Raw genomic sequence first — 25,834 nt, forward strand, 5'->3', positions numbered from 1 at the left:
ATTGTTTACGGAACTAGGTTTCCTACCCTGATATCCTTTACATTGAAAACAAGGACTTGACATGCCTGTGATATTTATACAGTCAGATAATGTGACTCTAAAAGAATTTTATGAATTTATAAAAAAAAAATACAGACCAAGTAATTTTCAGAATAATGAAAATAAGTCATAAATTTTTTTCAAATATAATGAGAAAATTGACATTATAAAGTACCAATAGAAATGTTCTACTATCTGTAATGTTCATAACCTTCCTGACTCAAAGAATATAAAGTGAAACTGGACATCATTGTAGTAATGGTATTGACCATTTTGTCTAATTGTTAGACGTTGTGAGATGTGAACAATTGTAGAGGTCATAAATGACCTGGGTACCTGGTTAGTTGACACCTGAATGTGCGGATGAGAAAATAATCGGCCATCAGCATGTGATCAACTGCATAATAATTTAACCTGTATAAATGTAATTATTGATCAGTCAGTCGATGACCGTACAGGTACGTCAGCAGGACTTATCAGCTTTATCTCTGATATCAAAATATTGTTGTTGAGATAATATAGATATTTAGTTTGTAGCATACGCCTGAATCATGTATAAACAGATATTCTGTTTTTCATTTCTTTCTTGCATCATATGAGAAAGAAGAAGAATCCAGGAGATATTTTGTAATGCTGACGAAATTAGATACTGTACTGACAGGTACAAAGGTGTATGGCGTGAAACTGCCTGATTCGACCTTAATGTGACCAAAAATAGAATTGAATTATGAATTTTCCATTTCAATGAATTTGGATTGGAAATCTAAATGAGCTATATCTAAATACCAAATTTCAGAAAAATTTCTTGGATATGTGTCATGTTTTTTAAGGATCGTCAATGTTGCAATCTGAAGCAATATGCTCTGAGATATTGGTGTTTCCCAGGCTTCAAATGCAATTTTGCATTTTTTGGGTAACTGAACCTAATCCATTGTGATCATATGCAACTTAAATCCTATCCTCGAAAATTGGTACAAGCATGTGCTGATACCCAAAAACGGAAAAATCAAATTGGACCAAAAAAGTTAAGTGCTTATGCTTTCAATATTGAATTTACAGTCAAAACGTTGATGATCTCTACATAAATGGCAATAAGACAGACAGTATATTGGTACTCCCACTTTACTTGAGTTTTCATGGGGTGGCATGTCCGATCTCAACTACTTATATCATGATATTATTATTTTTTGTTTGTTTTCAGTAAACATCTTTAATAAACTAATTATAGTGGCGAATTTCCTTTAATTTAATTATTTATATTCATAAACAATGTTGCAATTACTGGCCAAAACTCAGCCTATTATGTTTGGTGATAATGAATGTAGCTGATAAGTTGCATGGTGGTGCTGTAGTGACATAAAGTCTTACTTGATAGTGTTGAAGACATGATAGAATGTCATCTCAATGTTCAGTGTATCTTCAGGATTATGAAAGTTCATTTAATAAGAGTAATTTGACCATCAAATTAATCTGTTGTTTTGCATTTTCTTGTACATTTCCCAACTTTAATCATTATATCACCAGTGACATACACAGTAAATACACCATTTTCCGGACATACATGGTCTATATTTAGACATGGTGACTCTAAATGCATGCTTATCTGTCATTAGTCCTGTATTTTTAGATCGACCAAATGGCTAGGAATAGAAATAGGTGCTCTGTCTTGGTAAAGTGCCATATCTCTTTCAATGGTTTTGTCCATTGTGTGATGTCTGTACTGTGAAAGGTACAAAAAGAACAAATTTAACTGGTTTTGTCCAATGTCTTCAATTGTTTACGTTAATGAACAGCTCAGTGATTGAAAAATTTTGAAGAAAATTACATTTGTCATGACAGTTCTTTCAAAATTTTCATCTTTGCTTTCAAAATATGGATGATCTACATGTTTGTTGTTTAGCTGATTAAAGACCAAAGAGGTTTTTGCCCTGGTCTGTAATCTTGTAATCTGGTGTCCATCCCTTTTCCTACTACCGGTACTCCTCCTGAATGGATTGCACTGAAGATAACTGCACTGATCAGTAGATTTTATCTTCAGTTGGTCCTTACTTCAGATCTGTGAGGAACTCAGTATGGTCACTCTGGCAGACCTCTTAAAAGTCTTGTATACTTTATTGTAAAAAGTATTCTTTATCAGTGGGAACTTGGTCCATATTTAAACCAAAGGGAAACTTAGGACCCATGCAACATCATTCAAGAAGGCCATAACTCTCTATTGCGAAATTTTAAATATTGTTACTTCTTCTGAGGAACGGAAATTTGAACTAAAACTCATTTTGCACTGTGTTTAGTCTTGAGTTGTCTTTTCTGATTTTGCAGTCATGTATATGGCCTTCAAGGTGGCCACTACATTGGGAAAAATTGCTATCACCATAACTGTCACTTTGAAAACTTATCCTACATCTGAAGAGAAGCTGATATTGAGATATTTATGGTCCATGAATTGCCTTCACTGGGACCCTTTACACATTCAAGATGGCTGTCACAGACAAATGAAGGCTTCATATTCACTGATGAGTTGATTTTGACCTACTGATAGTCCTAATTGGGACTGTTGACTGAAAATATAAACATTTAAAGTTACATCCTATAAAAATGACTTAATTTGGGTTTACTCTACAACTATGTAGTAATGATATCCAATTAATTTTGTATTTACTCTACGAAAACCTGATACAAGTAGAGCACCTGTTTCCTTAAACAGTGATCTTGTCATGTAAAATGTGTAGATGATGGACCTGTTTTTAGAATAAACATAATATAGTTTCAGGCTATAGTCACAGCCTCTGTAAGTAGATGTTACTACCAATCCTAGCTTTCTGATTGGTTCAAATTATCCAATGATTTAACTTCAACCTCTAGCACCAGTATTGTGCTACAAACAATCCTGCCATCTTTCAAGACTGTTATGCATGTGTATGGTCACAATGAGACAAAGAAGTGTTATAATACAAATTTACCAAGAGTCACAGGCTTGGCATATTTGACACTATTCAGATTTGAGTCAATCACAAACTAGCATTTTTCTGCTCTGGAGTTGATTCATCTAAATGAGACAAGATGGCAGAATAATGCACAGGATTATGGGATCACCTAAGTTGACCTATCCTCTTAGTGCCCATTGGCACATAAGGCCCCAATGTAGGCTTTTCATATCCTGTTTTTGCCACATCTCATCCATTCTGTCCTAAGCTATTTCTCTCCTTCTGTCCTTCTGTCCTTATGATGCGATCACTGACATTTATTCTTTTCTGACAGTCAGGGACATTAATCGTGGTAAAGACTCTTGTAAATAATATCATCAAAAATGGTAGCAACATCATAGATATTATCATAATATACCTTTGTGACAGGTTTCATGTTGATATTTGTAAAATGAAGAGTTGAATTCTCTTCCATCGCCGGTGGCACACATGTACATTGTGTATCATTCTTGAGGGTAGCATCTTCAAACTATACATCTTCAATACTAAAAGAACTTATAGACAACAAAAGATATATTGTTAATATGACTGTAATTTATTGATATTCAAAGTTTCAGTTTCATATGTGAAAACATGATGATATTACTTTGAGATGATCAGTTTGTTACATGGGTCTACATTCGATACAATTAGCACAAGTGATCGTAAAGCTATAGAGCAGCATAGCAGCATCATCTTGTTGTTAGTTGTTTCAATTACAGGAACTGAAAAATTCATGCCAGCAGAGTTGTGTAAAACACATAAACATCTCTGGTTTTATATTCCTGGTTACATAATATTATGCATTACCAAACCAGGTAATTACGGTCTCTGTGAGTGAAGTTTTCTCTCATTTTTGTTGTCACATCATGTCCAAGAGACATGGTATTTCACCACACATTTTGATATGTTAATCACACAAAAACTATTGCTATTTATTATGATGAATAAATAATCATACTACTCACAGATAAACTTCGTAAAAACCAATAAAACCTGTTTGAAAAGATGAAAAATGCATAATTAGAAGTCACTATTCACATTCCATATTTATGTATCATTGTTGTTCATGAGCAAATTGTCGAATCCATCCTCTGTCGGATTTGTGTACCAGATAATTACAACAATCACATGTGGTGGCCATGCAGAATCTTTGATCTTTCAAAAAAAAAAAAGAGTGAGAAAGGAAAAAAAGACCTGTAGCCTATACCTGTGCACATTATGCAGATTTTATGTTTACTAAAGCCGTTAAGTTTTGTTCTGTGTTTAATATCCAATACCAAAGCTGGTGGCAATGTCTTGATTTGGAAAATTAAATTGTACATTTTGCACAAATTTCACTAATTTGATGAAAAACATTCAAAATTTCTAATTTGGCGATTGATAGTTATCTTTTATGAAAGTGTTTGCTTGCTTTTCATGTGCTGGATTAAATCTTATTAAAGTTACAAATATTTATATATATATTATCAACATGTTTAGCCTTTTAGTAACTTCTGTATCTTCTTGTGTCCTAGTCAATAGATATTGTCTTTGCTAAACTCATACTTCAGGGTCCCTTTGTGATCCTTAGCAGAATGCTGTATTCATATTGAGAAACAAATCCTTTATTTCATTTTTTGTTAAGATTGTAAAGACTATTTTGGGATCAAATCCTAATGTTCTTCATTTAACCCGGAGTAAGTAAGCAGTTAATCAGATATCTGGCAATGACCATAAAGGTGAAAAGATTTTTTTATATAAAAATTTCATTTGATATGTTTTATATTTGTGGAAATGTAATATTTTTTGTGATTATTTTAGATTTAAAAACCAACAAAATTTTAGTAGTATGAGTTGGAGGGGAGGTCCCATATCTGCAGCCTGTTCAATGTAATTTGATAAGTTTTGGAAAAGTGAGATGTCAATGTCAGGTAGTAGATGTGTGGGTTCAGAATGGTCCATTTATGTCCTGCACTGTGTATTAGCTTCAGCAGAAATCTCAAATACAAGGTATATGTGAACAAGTTTAGTTGAAAACGACAAAAATTATAATTCAGAACTTTTGAGATCAACATGAACACTGCATGGATTTCAAAGCTACATGGTGGTAATCATCGTGCAATTGTACCATGTAATAACAGGAAAGGAAAAAACCTAACTTGTCATGTCGCTGACAATGATTAACAAAATTACACTATTGTTGTGAAATACCAAAGTGATTACCTAATCCTTGTATGTATATACCATAATCAACTTATCATTTCTATCATCATTATGTCTGTTGACATATAAACAGCTATGTCTGATTAATGGTAATTATCACAGGATAATAACAGTAGTCTAATTGTACTGACATACCCTGTAGTTGCAGGGAGAGGTTGTTCGGTGTGAACATCGTCAGCAGTACAGTGTAGCCAGGCTCGAAATAAAGGCAATCTAAACAAAATATTAAACTGTGAAAACATGATGACAGAACTTTTCAGCATCGACACACCCTGTTCCTATTTATCATATATTTCTGCCCTCTCCACTAGATAATATGTCTCTGCTTGTTATTATTTTTTTCCTTCCACAATACCTAATATGTTCCTACTTATATATTTCTGCCCTCTCCACTAGATAATATGTCTGCTTGTTATAATTTTTTTCCTTCCACAATACCTAATATGTTCCTATTTATCATATATTTCTGCCCTCTCCACTAGATAATATGTCTCTGCTTGTTATAATTTTTTGCCCTCCACAATACCTAATATGTTCCTACTTATCATATATTTCTGCCCTCTCCACTAGATAATATGTCTGCTTGTTATAATTTTTTGCCCTCCTCAATACCTAATATGTTCCTACTTATCATATATTTCTGCCCTCTCCACTAGATAATATGTCTCTGCTTGTTATAATTTTTTGCCCTCCTCAATACCTAATATGTTCCTTCTTATTATATATTTCTGCCCTCTCCAGAACTTGATATGCAAATGAGATGCCAGGAACACACAATTGATGAATATGTCAAGATTCTCTGTTGATGTCTCTGTTCATTAGGCATCAAATTGCATTGACCCATAATCATCATAGATGTGACGTTCCATGACTCTTATGTCACCATCAGAATGTGTTCCCTATGTAAAGATGGCATTGGGTATTTATCTTTGTGACAGATGCATGTGGTGCCACCCATACTGGTTACAGAAGTCAGACAGTGACTTCTTCCTCTTCAGTTTTAGGGTCCCCAATGTTAACTTCAAGGCTGACTGTCACACATATATTAGTACATTGCATGTTTGTGTGTCATCAATGTGACATCATACCATTGTGATGGTAGGGAAATCATCTCAGTTGGGAGACAGCAAATTGTATAACACCTACTGCAGAGTGTGTTGTAGGTGTTTGTGGCTTATTGAATTAGTTGGATTTGAATTGAAAGATAATTCTGAGCACATATTACTACTACAGTATATGTAAGGTTGTTAAGGGGAGAAAACTCTGATCAATGCAGTCTAAAAACTGTTTTTTATTATCTCAGATTAATACCATCCTGCAGTAATAACCTTTTAACTTAGCTCTTCAACTCATCCGGCCTGTGTCGTAAATAGTGATATATCATTGTTTACTTTTTCTACCAATCAGCTTTAGAGGGTAACGTCCTGGTACTTTTATCAAGTTGTTGAGATAAACGCTATACTATGAATTCTTTCTGTTTATAGTGTAAAGTCAGAATTTTCCAAGAAAATTTTTAATTAAGAAGACCCCTGAGAAGAATTAGCATATTATGATGTGTGTACTGTTTATATCTTGTTGATGACTAGAAGTTGGACTGATAAACATATCACACCACCTTCTCTACTAAATGGCATAGTTAACTTTTATAGATTAATACACTGGTTGTAGGCTGGACCTGACTGGAAGACATTCACTGAGGGGGGCATGTACTCAAGGGGACATGTACTGAGGGGGACATTACTGAGGGGATATATGTACTGAGGGGGATATATGTACTGAGGGGGATATATGTACTGAGGGGGACATTACTGAGGGGGATATATGTACTGAGGGGGACATGTACTCAGGGGGATATATGTACTCATGGGGACATTACTGAGGGGGATATATGTACTGAGGGGATATATGTACTGAGGGGGACATGTACTGAGGGGGATATATGTACTGAGGGGGATATATGTACTGAGGGGGATATATGTACTGATGGGGATATATGTACTGATGGGGATATATGTACTGAGGGGGACATTACTGAGGGGGATATATATACTGATGGGGATATATGTACTGAGGGGGACATTACTGAGGGGGATATATGTACTGAGGGGATATATGTACTGAGGGGATATATGAACTGAGGGGATATATGTACTGAGGGGGACATTACTGAGGGGGATATATGTACTGATGGGGATATATGTACTGATGGGGATATATGTACTGAGGGGGATATTACTGAGGGGGATATATATACTGATGGGGATATATGTACTGAGGGGGACATGTACTGAGGGGGATATATGTACTGAGGGGGATATATGTACTGAGGGGGATATATGTACTGAGGGGGATATGTACTGAGGGGGATATATGTACTGATGGGGATATATATGAGGGGGACATGGATGGGGATATATGTACTGAGGGGGACATGTACTGAGGGGGATATATGTACTGAGGGGGATATATGAACTGAGGGGATATATGTACTGAGGGGATATATGAACTGAGGGGATATATGTACTGAGGAAGACTTGTACATGTTGAGGAGAAGACTGGTACTGAGAGGGACTATACACATATGTAGAGGGGTATATATGTAGGGGGACATTCATATTGAAATGGACACATACATATAGGGTGACATGTAATGAGGGGACATGAACTGTAATACCTGTAATACTGGGGTATTTCAAGGGACACATAATGAAGATGATACTTAGATGTAAACTGAAGGGAACATGTGAGTGAGGTATACTGACAGGAACAATGACTAGATAGTTTGATGTCAAGGACATGGTCCACTTATGCTCAATGATGCAAAAGGTGTATGAGACCCGTTATTTAGTGTGATGAATTAATACCAGATGACTTTACCTAGAGGCGATAGAGTTACACAGCAGTCATCACCAGAATTCCATGATGATTTGAAGGTCAAGGTCAGCATAGGGTTACGACAAAGTACACAATTTATTGTACATCTGTTATAGTCCCTTATTACCAATTTGTGTCTCCTCATTACTAATAGTCCCTTATTACCAATTTGTGTCTCCTCATTACTAATAGTCATTTATTACCAATTTGTGTCTCCTCATTACTAATAGTCCCTTATTACCAATTTGTGTCTCCTCATTACTAATAGTCCCTTATTACCAATTTGTGTCTCCTCATTACTAATAGTCCCTTATTACCAATTTGTGTCTCCTCATTACTAATAGTCCCTTATTACCAATTTGTGTCTCCTCATTACTAATAGTCCCTTATTACCAATTTGTGTCTCCTCATTACTAATAGTCCCTTATTACCAATTTGTGTCTCCTCATTACTAATAGTCCCTTATTACCAATTTGTGTCTCCTCATTACTAATAGTCCCTTATTACCAATTTGTGTCTCCTCATTACTAATAGTCCCTTATTACCAATTTGTGTCTCCTCATTACTAAGTTACGTAAATATTTTAGAACTTTACTTCTATTAACAGCAGTTTTGATAGCTTATCAGCAGTATGACAAGGAATCAACGGTTATTTTAAATGTCTTATTCCTATGTCATTTTAGAGGAGTGGGGACAGTATGTTGATGTCTCTTTACACATTTGGCCACGTTACATAGGTGTTCTTTTCAGACAGGTGGTCACTTCTGACATGTGGTCTCTTATTGGGGGGTCACATGTCTTGACACAGATGGTATCTTAACTCATGTATAGTCTCATTACACTGATGATTTGTTAGTGAAGGTTGTCTCTTAAAACACCTGGTCTCTTAATACAAGTCATCTCTAAACACAGATGGTCTTTTATCACAGGTTGTCTCTTAAAACACCTGGTCTCTTAATACAAGTCATCTCTAAACACAGATGGTCTTTTATCACAGGTTGTCTCTTAAAACACCTGGTCTCTTAATACAAGTCATCTCTAAACACAGATGGTCTTTTATCACAGGTTGTCTCTTAAAACACCTGGTCTCTTAATACAAGTCATCTCTAAACACAGATGGTCTTTTATCACAGGTTGTCTCTTAAAACACCTGGTCTCTTAATACAAGTCATCTCTAAACACAGATGGTCTTTTATCACAGGTTGTCTCTTAAAACACCTGGTCTCTTAATACAAGTCATCTCTAAACACAGATGGTCTTTTATCACAGGTTGTCTCTTAAAACACCTGGTCTCTTAATACAAGTCATCTCTAAACACAGATGGTCTTTTATCACAGGTTGTCTCTTAAAACACCTGGTCTCTTAATACAAGTCATCTCTAAACACAGATGGTCTTTTATCACAGGTTGTCTCTTAAAACACCTGGTCTCTTAATACAAGTCATCTGTAAACACAGATGGTCTTTTATCACAGGTTGTCTCTTAAAACACCTGGTCTCTTAATACAAGTCATCTCTAAACACAGATGGTCTTTTATCACAGGTTGTCTCTTAAAACACCTGGTCTCTTAATACAAGTCATCTCTAAACACAGATGGTCTTTTATCACAGGTTGTCTCTTAAAACACCTGGTCTCTTAATACAAGTCATCTCTAAACACAGATGGTCTTTTATCACAGGTTGTCTCTTAAAACATCTGGTCTCTTAATACAAGTCATCTCTAAATACAGATGGTCTTTTATCACATGTTGTCTCTTAAAACACCTGGTCTCTTGATACAAGTCATCTCTAAACACAGATGGTCTTTTATCACAGGTTGTCTCTTAAAACACCTGGTCTCTTGATACAAGTCATCTCTAAACACAGATGGTCTTTTATCACAGATTGTCTCTTAAAACACCTGGTCTCTTAATACAAGTCATCTCTAAACACAGATGGTCTTTTATCACAGGTTGTCTCTTAAAACACCTGGTCTCTTAATATAATACAAGTCATCTCTAAACACAGATGGTCTTTTATCACAGGTTGTCTCTTAAAACACCTGGTCTCTTAATACAAGTCATCTCTAAACACAGATGGTCTTTTATCACAGGTTGTCTTTTAAAACACCTGATCTCTTAATACAACTCATTTTTAAACGCAGCTGGTCTCTTAACTTAGGCTGTCTAATAACATTGGTAGTCTCTTTTCACAAGTTTTCATCACACAAACCATCACTTTACACATGAAGTCCCTTCTTTCAGGAAGTAATAAGGATAACAACAATAAAAAAACAAGCCTGAAGTTGTATTGACTTGAAAGTGTTTTAAATTGGTCATATCATCACAATAAGAACCCAAATGAATGTTGATGCCAAAAACTTGGTAGTGTTATACCATGTATAACTGAAATGTAAGCTTATGAAGAATTTTGCCCTAAAATAACAACCTGAAAATTGGGTTAGTTTTCAGACTTCTTCCTGTGATTTGGATAGACCTTATACAAAAATTGAATATCATTATGTCAATGAATTGTTATAGGTCATGCTACTCACTTCTCACAGATGGTCTCTTAACACCAGTGATCTTTTAACAGGGGTGGATTCTTAAAATAAGAGATGGTTTCATCACATTGATAGTCTCTTTACAGAGCTGGTCTCTTATGATACCTTAACAGCTGATGACCCACATCTATTTATGTACTGTATTATTAGCTGACCTGCCAGTTAACCTAAAGAAAAAGCACCAATTGCTATTAGGAATTGATTGGTGAAACATGTCCTGGGCATTATTTATAGAATAACCTATGTAAGTCCATGCATGGTCCAGTATACCAAATATAGTACATATCAATTGTGGCACTGTTAAGGAGTCGTGCTACTCTCTAAATGTAGCTGGAGTTGTCATGATTCCTTTAAGGAAATGCTTGCATGGGGTATGTAGCTTTTCATCTCCCAAAGTTAAAGGCCAAGGTCACCTGCTATAAATAGAAAATCAGTTTCCATGTGAAAACTAGCATTTGCTTTGGCCAATCTAACCCAAACTTAATACAGTACTTCCTTACTGAAAGTGTTTGCTTGAGATTGCTTTACAGCTTTAAAAGTCAAAGGTCAAGGTCACTGTTATCATAAATGAAAAAAATCAGTTTTCCCTGCAATAACTCAAGTTTGCTTTGGCCAATCAATCTCAAACCTCATACAATGCTTTCTTATGAAAATGACTTGCTTTGGATTTCTTTTCAGGTCTCAGGGTCAATGGTCCAGATTACTGTTACTCTAAGTAGAAAATTGGTTTCTGTGATATAACTTGGGTTCCCTTGTGCCAATCAAACTCAAACTTCATACAAGGTTTTCTTACTGAAAGTGCTTGCTAGGAATGACTTTGAAGACCCAGAAGTCAAAGTTTGAGGTTTTTGTTGTTATAATGGAAAACACATTTTGTGGAATAACCAAGAGTTTGCTGTAGGGGGAAAGAGGGGGAAGAACAATTTCCAACCATATAGCTGGGCCCTTGCTGACCTGTTAGTGTCCTAGTTTTGGATACAAACACTCTGGCTAAGGAGTCGTACTAAAACCTTAAAAGATCTTTTTAAATTCACTAAGGAAGCTGCCCTTGGTCCTTATTTGTACCCATTGATCATTGGATTTTGGGACAGATCAGAAATAACAAAATCGCCAGTAGACAGCCATCTTAGATTTAGCAGGTAGAGATTATTATCACAATTTCTTGGAGTAATTTTATTTTTCACAAATTAAGAGGAATAGCCGAGGAAAGAAGAGAAAAGCAGGGGAAAGTTTTACAGTAAAATAACTCTGTACGATATCATAATTTTACTTTAGATTAAGCTCTGTTACTTTTATACCAGAAGTTTAACCATTATTTAAAAATCATTGAGTTCCTTTCTTTTGTGTCATCAGTTTTTGTACATCTTTTAAAACTCATCCTTGAACTACTATACTTCATTGGTTATAATGATTTACAATGCTATAAGCTTCTGACTGTTGTTTTTTCAGAATGTGTGCCCCCTGATTGTACTGGTCAGACACAACCAATGCCTGCGGAAGACTACACACATGCACAAGTCCAGTCCCAGACACACTTAGACCTCATGGAGGAGGATAAACCCCTCATACCCGGGGTCACTGTCCGGGCTGCCACTCCCGAACGATTGGTCCACCTCTGTGTAGAGAGCTTTGGTAAGGGATGGTTACCTAAACATTCTTACATTGCCACATAAACATATTTACATTGTCACATAAACAACATGCTTACATTGTCACAACATGCTTACATTGTCACATAAACAACATGTTTACATTGTCACAACATGCTTACATTGTCACATAAATAACATGCTTACATTGTCACATAAAAAACATGCTTACATTGTCACAACATGCTTACATTGTCACATAAACAACATGCTTACATTGTCACAACATGCTTACATTGTCACAACATGTTTAGATTGTCACATAAACAACATGTTGACATTGTCGCGTAAACAACATGCTGACCATGGCACATAAACAACATGTTTGCATTGTCACGTAAACAACATGCTTAAATTGTCACAAAGATATTCACATCAACTACCAGCTAGCAACAGAGAAAAGAATTTCTGTCAGTTTGCTTATTATTTTGAATTGATGAATGTCACTGTTTTTTACTTTTATACATAAAGAAAATTTAAAGGAAAAATATAGTGATGCATTGTACTTCTTTTTTCACAAGCAACTCTGCAACAAATTTGTTGGCCCAAATTAAATCTCACATAGGGTTGTTAAAAGTGAAAAACATCATGATGGAAGAACCGGTCACTAGGCCATTGTTGACATGTATCTCTATTCAGAAACACGAAATCACCACATTTCCTTTTGTATTCTGTGTGGTATTATGGCCAGGCCTGGCGACAAAAATTAATTACATTGTGTCAGGAACATTTGAAGGTATTCCAGTCAAGCACTCCACTGATTTATGAGTGTGACATCTGTACCTGTGATGGTATTATAGGATAAAGGATGATAAGCAATGATATCTATAATGTTTCACAATTAATACACAGTTTTATAGCAGAAGTCTAAATTGGTTGTAGAATTGTGATGCCTGTATTAATTGTTTATACCTATATTCCTTGTTTACCTATCAATGATGCAATAACCTGGAAGATGTGTTTATTGTGTACCATGACATCCCTTGTACACATATCCTCGTACTTCACTAAACCTGTAGGTCCCACGCCTGTGATTGGTCAGACACACCATGGTTACACAGGAAATTAGCCTACAGTGTATCTGTGTTACAACATCCATTTGGTATTTCCTAGTTGTTCATAATTGAGATCAAACATAATTGAATTTTTGTGTTACTTGGTCAGTGTTGACCTATATATGAGGCCATTGATGTATAAATTGGTCAATTCTAAGTAAACCTGACCAGATCACCTTTATGTGCAATGTCAAAGTTTTTGTTTTCCACATCAAATAAATATTTATCTTATTAATCCTACTGTTCAAATTTTTGACATTTTTCATCAATCATCATCATCGTTATCATCACACGGTTATAGATTCTTGTGGTTTGAATTGTTATGGTCAGCTTAATTTCAAAACGAATGTGTGGGACAGGCGAGGAAAAATGTTCCTAGTCCCATTGCAACACACTGTAAAGTGAGCTGACAGGGTCCTGCATGGATAATGAACTTCTCAGGCTTTTTTCTATGAGCATACTAGACACTTTATCAATGGTCCCAACACTATACACCAAAGTGTTGACTGATCAGTCATTATTTATCTTTCTATCTGGAGAATTGCCACATGGATTCTTCCCGAATGTCATTTGTAGGTTCCCCTTGGTCCCCTGTTTTGCCCTTTTGATTTTGGGGCTGATCAGGAAATCAAAATGGTTGAAATGTTTTTTCAGAAGCACTGGATGGGTCTTTCTCAAATTTCATATGGAGGTCCTCCTTTGTCATTATTTGTACCATTTGGATTTTGGGACTGATGGGAAAAATCAAATGGCTGACAGGTGGCCATCTTGAATTTTGAATAAGGAAAGTTGGTGTCACTTTTTTGGGAAGTACTGGAGAGATCTTTCTCAGATTTAGTTGTGCTGGTTTGATATTGGGACTGATCAGAAAAACAAAGCAAACAAAAAAAGAGGAAAGAAGGGAAAGGATCCAACTTTTAAAGACAAGTACATACCAAATAATATGAATACCTGGGATGATGAGTTAAAAATACTTAGTCTTTAGCCAAAATATCACTCTCTTGATGTTCACCAGATGGCAGGCTGTTCGTATGGCATCCATGTTCTGTGCACTGACAGGTCCATCTGTCATCTGTCCTTAAATTATTTTTGTTATTGCTATTTCTCAAGGAGTAATCAATAGATCTCTCTCAAACTTCATTTGTAATTATTTGTAAGTTCCCTTTAGTTTCTAGTTGTACCCTTTTGATTTTGGGGTTGATAAGAAAAATAAAATGGCTGATAAGTGGCAATCTTGGATTTCGAGTGTCAAGGTCATTGTCACTATTTCTTGAGAAGTACTTGATGGATCTATATAAATTTCATTGGTAAGTTCTTCTTGACCTACAGTTTTGTCATATTGAATTTGGGGTTGATCAGAAAAGCAAAATGGCTGTCAGGTGGCCATCATGGATTTAAACAACGAAAGTCTCCGGTTCTGGAGATGTACTGGTAGTAAATTCTGTTTCTGAAGATGTACTGAAAGTACATGGATCTTTCTCAAATTTCATTTGTAGTTCTCCATTTTCCTTGTTTCGCATTGTTGGATATGGGGCTGATATAACATGGCCGATTGGCGGCCTTTGTTGATTTTGACAGAAAATATTTGTTCTAGCTATTTCTCAGAAAGGACAATAGAGTTCATTCTGAAATTGAAGCTGTATTTCAATGTGCATTGTACATTTTGGAACTACACAATAAGTTAGAGGCCAACAAGTCAACTTGGATTTGACAGTTAAAGATTTATGATCGTTATTTGTTGAGAGATATTCTCATACTTCATATAAATATTAAGAGCAGAAGAACTTAATTTCACAGCTGAAACTAAATCCTTTTCATTTTGTTTATATTTAGGGAAGGATGGACGCTTGCTGGAAGACAATGAATTCCCGAGTGTCCTGTTCCTCATGCACAAATGGTTTATGACATCAGACGAGATGGCCGAGGCTTATGTGGACCTGTATCCTTATACACATCTTTGTCCATTACATGTTTACATTCTCATTCATTTCTCCCCTATCTTTAGGTTCAAAGTTTTCAACCTTATGCCTGCGAGTATGAATAACCTCTGACAAAAATATTTACATGCATTCAGTTGACAATTTTGACATCAAGGCAATCTGTACTGACTCCCAGTAAGTTGTAATGTTGCTGTGAATTGGTAAGGTATGTAAACAGAAGTGTAAAATTTGACAGAAATGCTTCTGTGTTAAGCATTTATCTCAAACTTTGACTTCCAAACATCGATGTTTAAATTATATTCACATTGAAAGACAAAGGAGTATGAATGTGCATGCACACATGTATTAATTCACTTAGAAATTCATGTATTCACAAGTCTTTAGAGGTGAATTTGTGAAAGTATTCATGAAATCAGAGTGATTTACAGTAGCTTACTTTGACTTATTGTTTTATGTATTTGTAATGGCTGCCAATTATTCCATCGACACAGCAACACATGTACCTGTGTGATCCATTTTTCAACGTAAGATCATTCAGTTCTAAAACAGTATCATCAATTGACTTGTTATTTCTGGACTGGTATTTACACCTATATTGTGTGGGAAGCTTTAGTAGTTCAATGCTTTTTCTCTGTGACATTTTCTTGGACCTCAAATTATGACGGAGAAGCTCTCAAACTAATACTACTTAATACATGGCATTCTTTAGTGTAGTTTTTTTACCTATAGTACTTTCAGAACTTTGATTGAATTTTTCTTTGTCAGTTTGGATTGAACGTAAAAACACAGTCATTTACATGCTGTTAGCTGAATCATTTGAGAGAAAAGTGCTGTGTCAGCCTGTGAGATCGCAACATTATGTATGCAGCTGACTTGTTAAACTTTCATTACTGAAAACTATACAACAAAATAAAATACTCAATACTTCTTTGAATGACAAGCATAATATTAAATAGCAAACCGTTCATTAATATGAGGCCTTTAACGGTCACCTTGAGATAGAAGGTATCATAGCACAAAATTGAAACTGACTTAAGTATAAACTATTGATAAAAATTTAATCCTTTCCCAGGGGGAACTCCAGACCTTGGGATCATGATTTTAATAATATTGGTAAAGCACTTTAATACATTTATATCAATGAAAAGTTTTGGAATCTACCATATTTGGGTCTTTAGAAGAAATGGTTTTGAAAATTTGATCAATTTGTCCTATTTCAGGGCCTGTATGCACAGTGAACTACTATCCCAAACTTGTAATCAAGTCTGCGTTATATCCAATAGCAACCAAACCAATTATCCTGAAAACATCTATTTCCTTATACAAACTAGAGTAAACTTTACACTCTCCCCAAGGGGAATTGTGAAGCCCACAGATAATGGAATTCTAATATTTGGTAAAATACCTTAAGACCCTTCCATTCTTGAAGAGCACTGGAATCTACCATATTTGAGTGTTGAGAAGAAGATTTTTGAAATTTGAATCAGTGGGACTCTTTTTGCCCTGCCCCTGAGGCCCCTGGGGGATGGAGACCATATAATCCACAATTTTGAGTTACCTTTAGCCAGAGAAGTTTCTGTGAAATGGTTAAGAGGTTTTAAAGCAAAGTCAAAAATGTAAACAATTTGCCCATGTACAAGGCATGACAGGCAACACCAGATAAAACAGGATCACAATAGGTCACCTGTTATAGAAAACAGAACAGTAAACAACAGCTGGACATCAGCTGTAATTGTGATAACAGAAATCAGCATCATATCTATGTCATATCATGACCATTATTCACCTAAATAAAGCCTTGTCTGATGTAAAATGTCAAATGTTGTTATGAAACTAGAATATTTCTAACAATCTCCACATTTCATCAATCACAACAAAGACAACCAGGATTCAGGACTTAACTAAATATACATGGAGCATCTAGTAATGGTTATTTTTTGAAAATATTGGTTACTGATCAATTATGGTGGCAACCACTAAATGTCACGTCGATTAATGTTGCTTTCCAGTTAAAATCGTTGTTTTCTTGAAAAACCAATTTCCCCCCCAAATATTCTATGTAATTCAATATGTAATAATGTCAATTTATTTCATGTGGGAATGCTTAATATCACACAGGTAAATCACAGGTAAGTGAGGACAAGAACTATGGATTCATGTCCCATATGTCACACCTGGACGTAAACATTGTCACTGGCAAACATTTCACAACTCACCACTCCCAAACAATAGATTGTCTACAGTCCAGCTAGGTCAAAGGAAGTCTGTAGGGTTTATTTTTTTAAATGGCTGATTGGTTTTAAACCTTTTGTCACATGGAACTTGTCACGTTGGTTAGGCCATGTGCAAGTTGGCACCATTTCACTAAGTTTTCTGATAATGCTGCCCAGACTACCAGAGATTTGGTATGCATACAGGATCAATTTTAAAAGATCTGATGAGAAAATAATCAAATATGAACTGTAATCAATGATAAATTGTGTTTATTTTGTTTCTTTTTACAATATGACTCATGGGACACCAAACCAGAGCAGGTCAATGTAGTCACCTTTCCCAAACAATTTACAATTCGTTCAGGATACATTACAAAGGTACGAAAAGAAAATTAAAGATCCTTTTTTTGTCTTATAGGAATGTTGACATTTTTACTTTTCTTTCAATCATTTATTACTTAAATTACTGTAAGCACCAGTAAGATGGTAGTAAAATGTTCTCAAACTGGGTTTTCCACATGCCGTGTTTCATGACATCTGATTAGCCATTAAAAATAAACACTAATATAACGGCCAATGAAACACGGTGTATCAAAGGTGAATAGTTCATCACTGATAACTACTTTTGTCAACAAATGTATAATGAATGGGCTGCTCTGATCATATTTTATCAAACTTGTGGAGATAAACATGTATATATATCAACTATGCAATGAGACCCTATAATGAACAATAATGAATAAACAAATAATGCAGTGAAATATCAGCTGATGACACCGTACTATTGTGTAGGAATCTTCCCACCTGTAAACTAGAATATGACGTATGATCACTCATGAAGATGTATGATAGCAGGTTCGATATTTAAAAGAATAAACAAACCAGGTGAAGGAAAATCATTGTGAATATGGAAAAAACAAAGCAGATTACAAATTTTAGTCTTCAGACAAGTTCTGTAAGAAAAAAGTCAGTTTTGCCAATCAGAAAGTTACGAGGACTGATGGATAAGTTGTGATCCTTGTATTGAAGAAGTTTAGGAAAGATGTCCTTTTTCAGCTCTACTATTCCCTCACAGTTTATGTTGAAGAAGTAGCACTCTGAAAGTAAAAGGCAAGTGACTAATGGTAGCAACACTAGGCAATGATGCCCTTTCATGTACTATAGTGAAAAGGTGGGTGGCAAAACTAAGTGTGGCAGGCAGAGCCTTGGGGATAACGCCCTTCCAGGAAGGCCCGTCACTGTTCCAACTCCAGAAATGGTCAGTTAAATCCATGATATTGTTATGGCTGACAGGCGAGTTATATAGAGATATATAGGGCGTACAGTGGGGTTTCACAGGAAAGAGTACAATCCATTCTTATGGAAAATCTTGTAATGAGAAAGCTCTCCACCCATTGGGTACCAAGACTTGTGACAGTTGATCTGAAGCACAGGCAGACTTTATTGCTTGCTAATCTGAACCATTCATAGGCAGATACTGCTAACGTTCTACTGAGATTTGTGACTGTGGATCGAACGTGGGTCCATCATTTCACCTCAGGACAAAGAACAGTCGAAACAATGGAAGCACCCTGATTCACCCCACCAAAGACTGTTCCATCAGCTAAAAAGGTTATAGCCTTGGTTTTCTGGGGTGCAGATGGTATTCTGATGGTAGATTATCTGCAAAAGGGACAAACAATCAATTATGAGGCTTAAAACTTATCAATCCTAACTTCCAGGTTTAGATGTCCAAACAAAATGTCTACTGTTATCACATTTTCTTCTGACAAATGGAATATGGTATTAAACCATTTCCACTGTATATAAAAGGTCTATTACAAGCCATATACCCCATGATATATAAACCAATAGATGTTATACCCCATGATATATAAACCAATAGATATATAATCTAAACCAATAGATGTTATACCATGATATCTAAACCATGATATATAAACCAATAGATGTTATACCCCATGATATCTAAACCAATAGATGTTATACCCCATGATATATAAACCAATAGATGTTATACCCCATGATATATAAACCAATAGATGTTATACCCCATGATATATAAACCAAGAGATGTTATACCCCATGATATATAAACCAATAGATGTTATACCCCATGATATCTAAACCAATAGATGTTATACCCCATGATATCTAAACCAATAGATGTTATACCCCATGATATATAAACCAATAGATGTTATACCCCATGATATCTAAACCAATAGATGTTATACCCCATGATATATAAACCAATAGATGTTATACCCCATGATATCTATACAACAAACTTGTGATGGTAATGAACTTGAAGTGCCTTTATAGGGTAGGCTGATAAACAGGTTGAAGTAGTACACACTTGTACAATGGACAGTGATTCACATAAAACCTCTTACAACACTCATTCATTAGCCAGGAAATACACTTGTGTTGGTGGCCAACTTCTGGTCAAATTTCACCAACTGCAGTACTGTATCTGCAGTTACGTAAAAAGTTTACGCAATGAATAGGTTGTACAGTTATATCACAAAAAATCAGTGACTAAAGCAGCTCATTTTAACACAGGTTTACAATTGTTTCCCCAGCCTGAGAGCTTTTGTTATTAGTAAGTTGATAGTGACAGAATACAGTCTGATGAACTGAGTGTTAACTTCAAATTCCTGTGAATACACTATAGATTAACCAGGCTCCCGAGTGTCATTGGTTCACACAATACATCAAAATCAAAGTACTCCAAGTACTGAAGGTCTAAAACAGAGAATGTATTAAATAGTGTTATTTTGTGAGTAGCAAGTTCCTCCTACATAATTGACCGTCCCAGAATAGTTCACAGAGAAAAAAAAACATTTGATATTTTTTTAGCGTTCCACACGGTAAACACAGGAATATGATATTAAACCATTTCCACTGTATATAAAAGGTCTATTACAAGCCATATACCCCATGATATCTAAACCAATAGATGTTATACCCCATGATATCTAAACCAATAGATGTTATACCCCATGATATCTAAACCAATAGATGTTATACCATGATATATAAACCATGATATCATGATATATAAACCAATAGATGTTATACCCCATGATATATAAACCAATAGATGTTATACCCCATGATATATAAACCAATAGATGTTATACCCCATGATATATAAACCAATAGATGTTATACCCTATGATATATAAACCAATAGATGTTATACCATTTAGAAATAACAAATCTACTGAAGATACTGTTTCAATACTGAATTATATTAAGTTCCAAAAAGAATTACCTATTTGTTACTCTGTCTATATTTGTGGCAGACATTTGCAAATTCCAATAAATTAAAGTTGATCTACAAATCTGAAGCATATACAAGGTATATTACCCTAAACACTTCTGTCATTTTTCACTTTCCCCAAAGTACAGCTGACATTTTACGACACTGACCATGTATTCTCAATTAATATACAGGCCATCAAAAACTGAATTAAATGGAATTGTTTTGCTAAGGTAGTCTTTAAATGTAATGCCTTTCTTGGAAATTACTGTTAAATAGCAGAATTTCTGGCATATTTATACAAAGTGTGTATATGTCAATACATTGCTGACAAAATTACTGTTTGGAAATTAAAGGTTTGTCCTTCAGGCCCCAGGGGTAGGCCAGTCTGTAAACTTACATGCAGTCAAGCTATCTGATTGCTAATTCTGATCAGCTCTGAATTATTTTTCTTTGAAAATGGAAACAATAAACACTACCCAAAAGTGTTAATTTCCCATATGAACTATCATTAAATTTACCCACTCCTTACTGGAAAATTGGAGGCCCAAGATGTCTATTTAAATTAATTTTCATGGACCATCTTGCGAATTTTGGATCTGTAAAATTGTTTTTTAGCTCACCTGACCCAAAGGACCAGTCAGCTTATGCCATACCATGGATGATGTGGGTTGAAGTGTAATACCTGGGTCAGTGGGATGATGTAGGCTGAAGTGTAGTACCGGGGTTGGTGGGATGATGTAGGTTGAAGTGTAATACATTGGTCACAAGGATAATCTAGGTTGAAGTGAAATACGTTGGTCATCACAACGATGTAGGTTGAAGTGAAATATGTTGGTCATCACAATGATGTAGGTTGAAGTGAAATATGTTGGTCAGTGGGATGATGTAGGTTGAAGTGTATGTAGTACCTGGGTCAGTGGGATGATGTAGGTTGAAGTGTAATATGTTGGTCAGTGGGATGATGTAGGTTGAAGTGTAATACCTGGGTCAGTGGGATGATGTAGGTTGAAGTGTAATACCTGGGTCAGTAGGATGATGTAGTTTGAAGTGAAATACGTTGGTCAGCTCAATGATGTAGGTTGAAGTGAAATACGTTGGTCAGCTCAATGATGTAGGTTGAAGTGTAGTACCTGGGTCAGTGGGATGATGTAGGTTGAAGTGTAATACCTGGGTCAGTAGGATGATGTAGGTTGAAGTGAAATACGTTGGTCAGCACAATGATGTAGGTTGAAGTGTGAATTTGCTAGTCAGTAAGATGCATCTGTAAGAAAAATTCGTGTGAATTTTCACATAATCACAGCTTATAACTGTGACTAATTATATAGTATTATTACAAAAAGATATGTCGGTCACTCATGCTAGCTGGTATGTTAGAGTGGTGTATCAGGAACATGAGTTTCTCCCCTAACGGATATCCTTGACTCTCAGCCTCAGTTATCAGAGCTGTAACGAGACTGTGGCGTGTACAAAGCCAGCCTGTAACCACCGCCCTTCCAGCGTAGATTGTCAAATTCAGATTTACAAAGCCAAAATTTGCTATGCAGTCAGGTAAGTGTACTCATAATATTATTTTTTCTGTTAATTCTACAAAGTTGTTTGAGAAATTGTTTGATGAAACATTTGAAATGCCCTATAGTTCTGAGTTTTGTGCCCTTACTGTGAATTGTGATAAAATTTTCATGTCTATATGTTTTAATCGAAACCTTTTTTTTCACTTTTTAATTATTTCTGACACGTATCATTAAAATCTGTTCTTCATTTATAGCCAAGACTGCTTTTCTAACTATCATTGTGTTCTTCTGATCTTATGACCTATAATTTGCATAATAAATGTAATTATATTTCTTAAGTCTTAATTTGAAATTAGTCCTATGTACAAACCCTTATGAAAGAATGTTAGCACAAAGTTTCGTCTGTATAGGTTATCTGACCTGACCAGTTAGGATGACCTCATACTGTCTCGCCCATTGCTGTATATACAATGCTTAAAATTTTTCTCATATTTTATCAAACTTTTTCTCATGTTCCACCAGTGGTATTTAACTGAAACTTGCCTGGAATGATCCCAAAATGATCCTGACCAATTTTTGTCGTTTTTGGATTTGTCAGAAATCCAATATGGTCGCCATTGACACCATTTGGAAAAAAAACAACACTTTTTTAAACATAAATTATTTTCCAGTTACACCAATGAGTTCCAGATTGATTAAGATGTAGATGGAGACTTCTCATTTTTCAGCCTTGCCAAAATTCGGACATGTTAGCCATGACACCAACTTGTAACATGATTATGCAATCAATGTTTTTCTAAATAACACTTATTTCAAACTTCTCTTCAGGTTCTGCTATTAGGAGTAAGCTCAAACTTAATCAAAACTCTGACCATCAGATATGTTGATGATACTTTTCAGGTTGGTCCAAAATCCAACATGACCATCATTTTGGGAAGCACATTTTAGGCTTCTCAAGTTCCACTAGTGACATTGAGCAGAAAATATGTGGAAGAATTGAAATAATGAAAGTGTTGTTTTTTATGCCCCATCATTTTATGGTTAGATGCAAAAGTGTTACTGTTGTCCGTCATTCTGTCATAATTTCACTCTCATTTACTCATTAACAGACACAGATATAGACCTATAACTTGGTATATAGTTGTATAATGATAAAATATGGGTCAAATTCTGATTAATGACTGTTTGACTTTTAAGACATACTCGTCTGAGAGGCAAAAAAATTCCAGTATAAGTATCTAACTATTTTTCTGACGATGATTTTTTGGAAAGTTTGATTTTAAAAAGTAGATTAAAAGGAAAAAAAAACAATATGCTGCTGCACAACTTTTCCCGCTTCAGGCATCAGAATATGTGTAACAGGAAATAATTAATTTTCATATACTCTTATATTTTTCCTGAATAATAGACACCCTTTGTTATTTTCACTGCACCATTTTTCTAAACAAATCTTTGTCTTTTAATAACAAAGTAAGGGAATGATACTTACATATTCAGAAAAAAAGTTTTCATTTGATTTAACAAGCTTTAAACTTAGCAACCAAAAAATAAAAGTGTTCCAAGATGTTAAAAATCTTTTAATCGACCATCTGCTAGCATTAGACTTTTTGAAGACTTTCAGTGTAGATAGAGAAATTTTCGATGATACTTTCATGATTTTGAAAAAGGAGGTCTCAGTGCTTTATTTGTTGTGATTTTTACCAAAATAGCCAGATTTTCCAAGATCAAGAAACCAGCTGAAATATTTATTTTCGGGTTTTAAAATTAAAGTATTGTAATCTGATGACTGTTTAAGCCCTTTGATCTCTTCTGTCCTTCTATATCTAGAAGTCAGTTATTACAAATGTACTATTATCATGATGGAAAACAAAGACAATGCTTTCATTTAAAAGTCAATGATGCAAGCTTCTCACATAGAAGTTACTTGTCATCAGCTGATTACGTCCACACACTGGCCATCTTACTTTGTTCTTTAACCTTAGGAACATCAGTTATATATTGAACTTCACCATCTGTTGCCATTTCACAAATGAAAGTTCAGCCTTACAAATTCTGTTGCGGAGACATTATTGTGACGTCAAGTCATGGCTATTTCCAGGTGCTGGCTTAAACAGAAATAGAACAACTGTAATGAATGCCTCGTTAAAATGTGAGATTTATGAAAATATCATCTGAATTGATGGGATTGTGTTACATTGACGCAAGAGCCTTTATAGATTTTACACTTTGGCGACATCGCAGAAGATAATGTCAGTATTGAAATTGATTACACAGCATGCATGTGTGACGCTACTTGAGAGTGACTAGTGACATCTTGTGGACTAGTTCATTGTCAACACTCATTTGATGAGTAGTCACTTGATTCTTGTTAAGATGACCATGAAGAACACGTCTTGTGTGTTTGTTTCAGGTATTTTCCTGGCCAAACATTTTAGTTGTCAATAAAAAGCAGAATAACCAGGATACATACTGGTGGCATAAGATAAATACTTGTTTTATGCCTGATCTCCAAACATTGTCCCTCGCTTCCAGAGTGTACCACCCCTTATCCTGTACGACCTGTATTCATGGACATCAGTACTATAGTATATGATCAATATATTGATGTGTCGTTGGTCAGGAAGATTCCTCATCATTTAGTTCAATACTGTTGAAACTCATTTGTCAAGTGCTGCAATGCATTTGTTTGAAAGATTTTTTTCATCAGAAAGGGATGTATCTGTGAATAGTTCAATAAAAAAATACTCCCTTTTAACAGATAGAAATATTTCCTTACAACCTTATTTATTTTTTTTATGTAACAGTAATTATCACAGCAATCTTATGTCATACAAGTTATTTTTTATTGTTTTGTTTAGATTTGTTGTGTTGGTGGAGTTTCCTGATACAATCAAATGTACCTTTACCATGTATAAATAACAATATGTGGCTCTCCAGTTTCCTTTGTTTAGGTTAAGCAGTTGTTATATCTAGAACTGAACAGACAAGAGGACTTAGTGTGAAAATGCATTGTGTTGGTTTGAAATGTCAGCTTTCTCTTATGAAGAAAAAGGTGCACTGAAATGTTGTTCCTTTGTGTATTAATGTGAAAATAAGATTTTGGCAGTTTAAGGTTTTGTCTCCTAATAAGAGGAAGGGTTGGTGATTATAAATGTCGTTGTAGCTATATATAATCAATAATTCCGTGAGAAGGTTTCTATGGTCACTGACGGGCTGTTACACAAAGAAACCTTACAAACACATTGTCTCTTCCTGTTGTTGTATATAAACAAACACAGTCTGGTATAGTGTTGGTAGACGTAGTTGTGTATATATTGTTTATAGAATGTGTAATAAGCTGTGTTGTTTAGCTCTGCAGTTTACAGGAGGAGGGAGAAGCAGGCATTTTTTATATTCAACAGTTTGACAAGGCTTTATTTTGTATTTTCACGCAGTTTTTACCTTGACCTTTGTTTGAACTTGACCAGCAGATCAGTGCCAGCTGTTGAGATTTTGCTGTAGTTATAGTCCTCTAACTGACCCTGTAGACCTATGACTGCATATAGGTTTTTGTATCCTGCAAAAATAGTTACAG

General features: G+C 35.2%; 1 protein-coding gene across 2 annotated transcripts in view; it reads left to right on the plus strand.

Annotated features, from left to right (window-relative positions):
- Positions 1–25,834, plus strand: part of LOC132556707 (ras guanyl-releasing protein 3-like) — an 88,885-nt gene that overhangs the window by 35,131 nt on the left and 27,920 nt on the right. For both annotated transcript variants that reach the window (XM_060221141.1, XM_060221142.1), the window contains exons 2-4: positions 12,071–12,253; positions 15,159–15,264; positions 22,184–22,297. In XM_060221141.1, the coding sequence (XP_060077124.1) occupies positions 12,109–12,253; positions 15,159–15,264; positions 22,184–22,297 (365 nt within the window). In that variant the 5' untranslated portion in view covers positions 12,071–12,108. The remainder of the gene's footprint in view (positions 1–12,070; positions 12,254–15,158; positions 15,265–22,183; positions 22,298–25,834) is intronic.

The sequence above is a fragment of the Ylistrum balloti genome, unplaced genomic scaffold, assembly GCF_031769215.1.
Source record: "Ylistrum balloti isolate Yb309-2 unplaced genomic scaffold, AGI_CSIRO_Ybal_v1 Utg370584, whole genome shotgun sequence".
Classification (NCBI taxonomy): domain Eukaryota; kingdom Metazoa; phylum Mollusca; class Bivalvia; order Pectinida; family Pectinidae; genus Ylistrum; species Ylistrum balloti.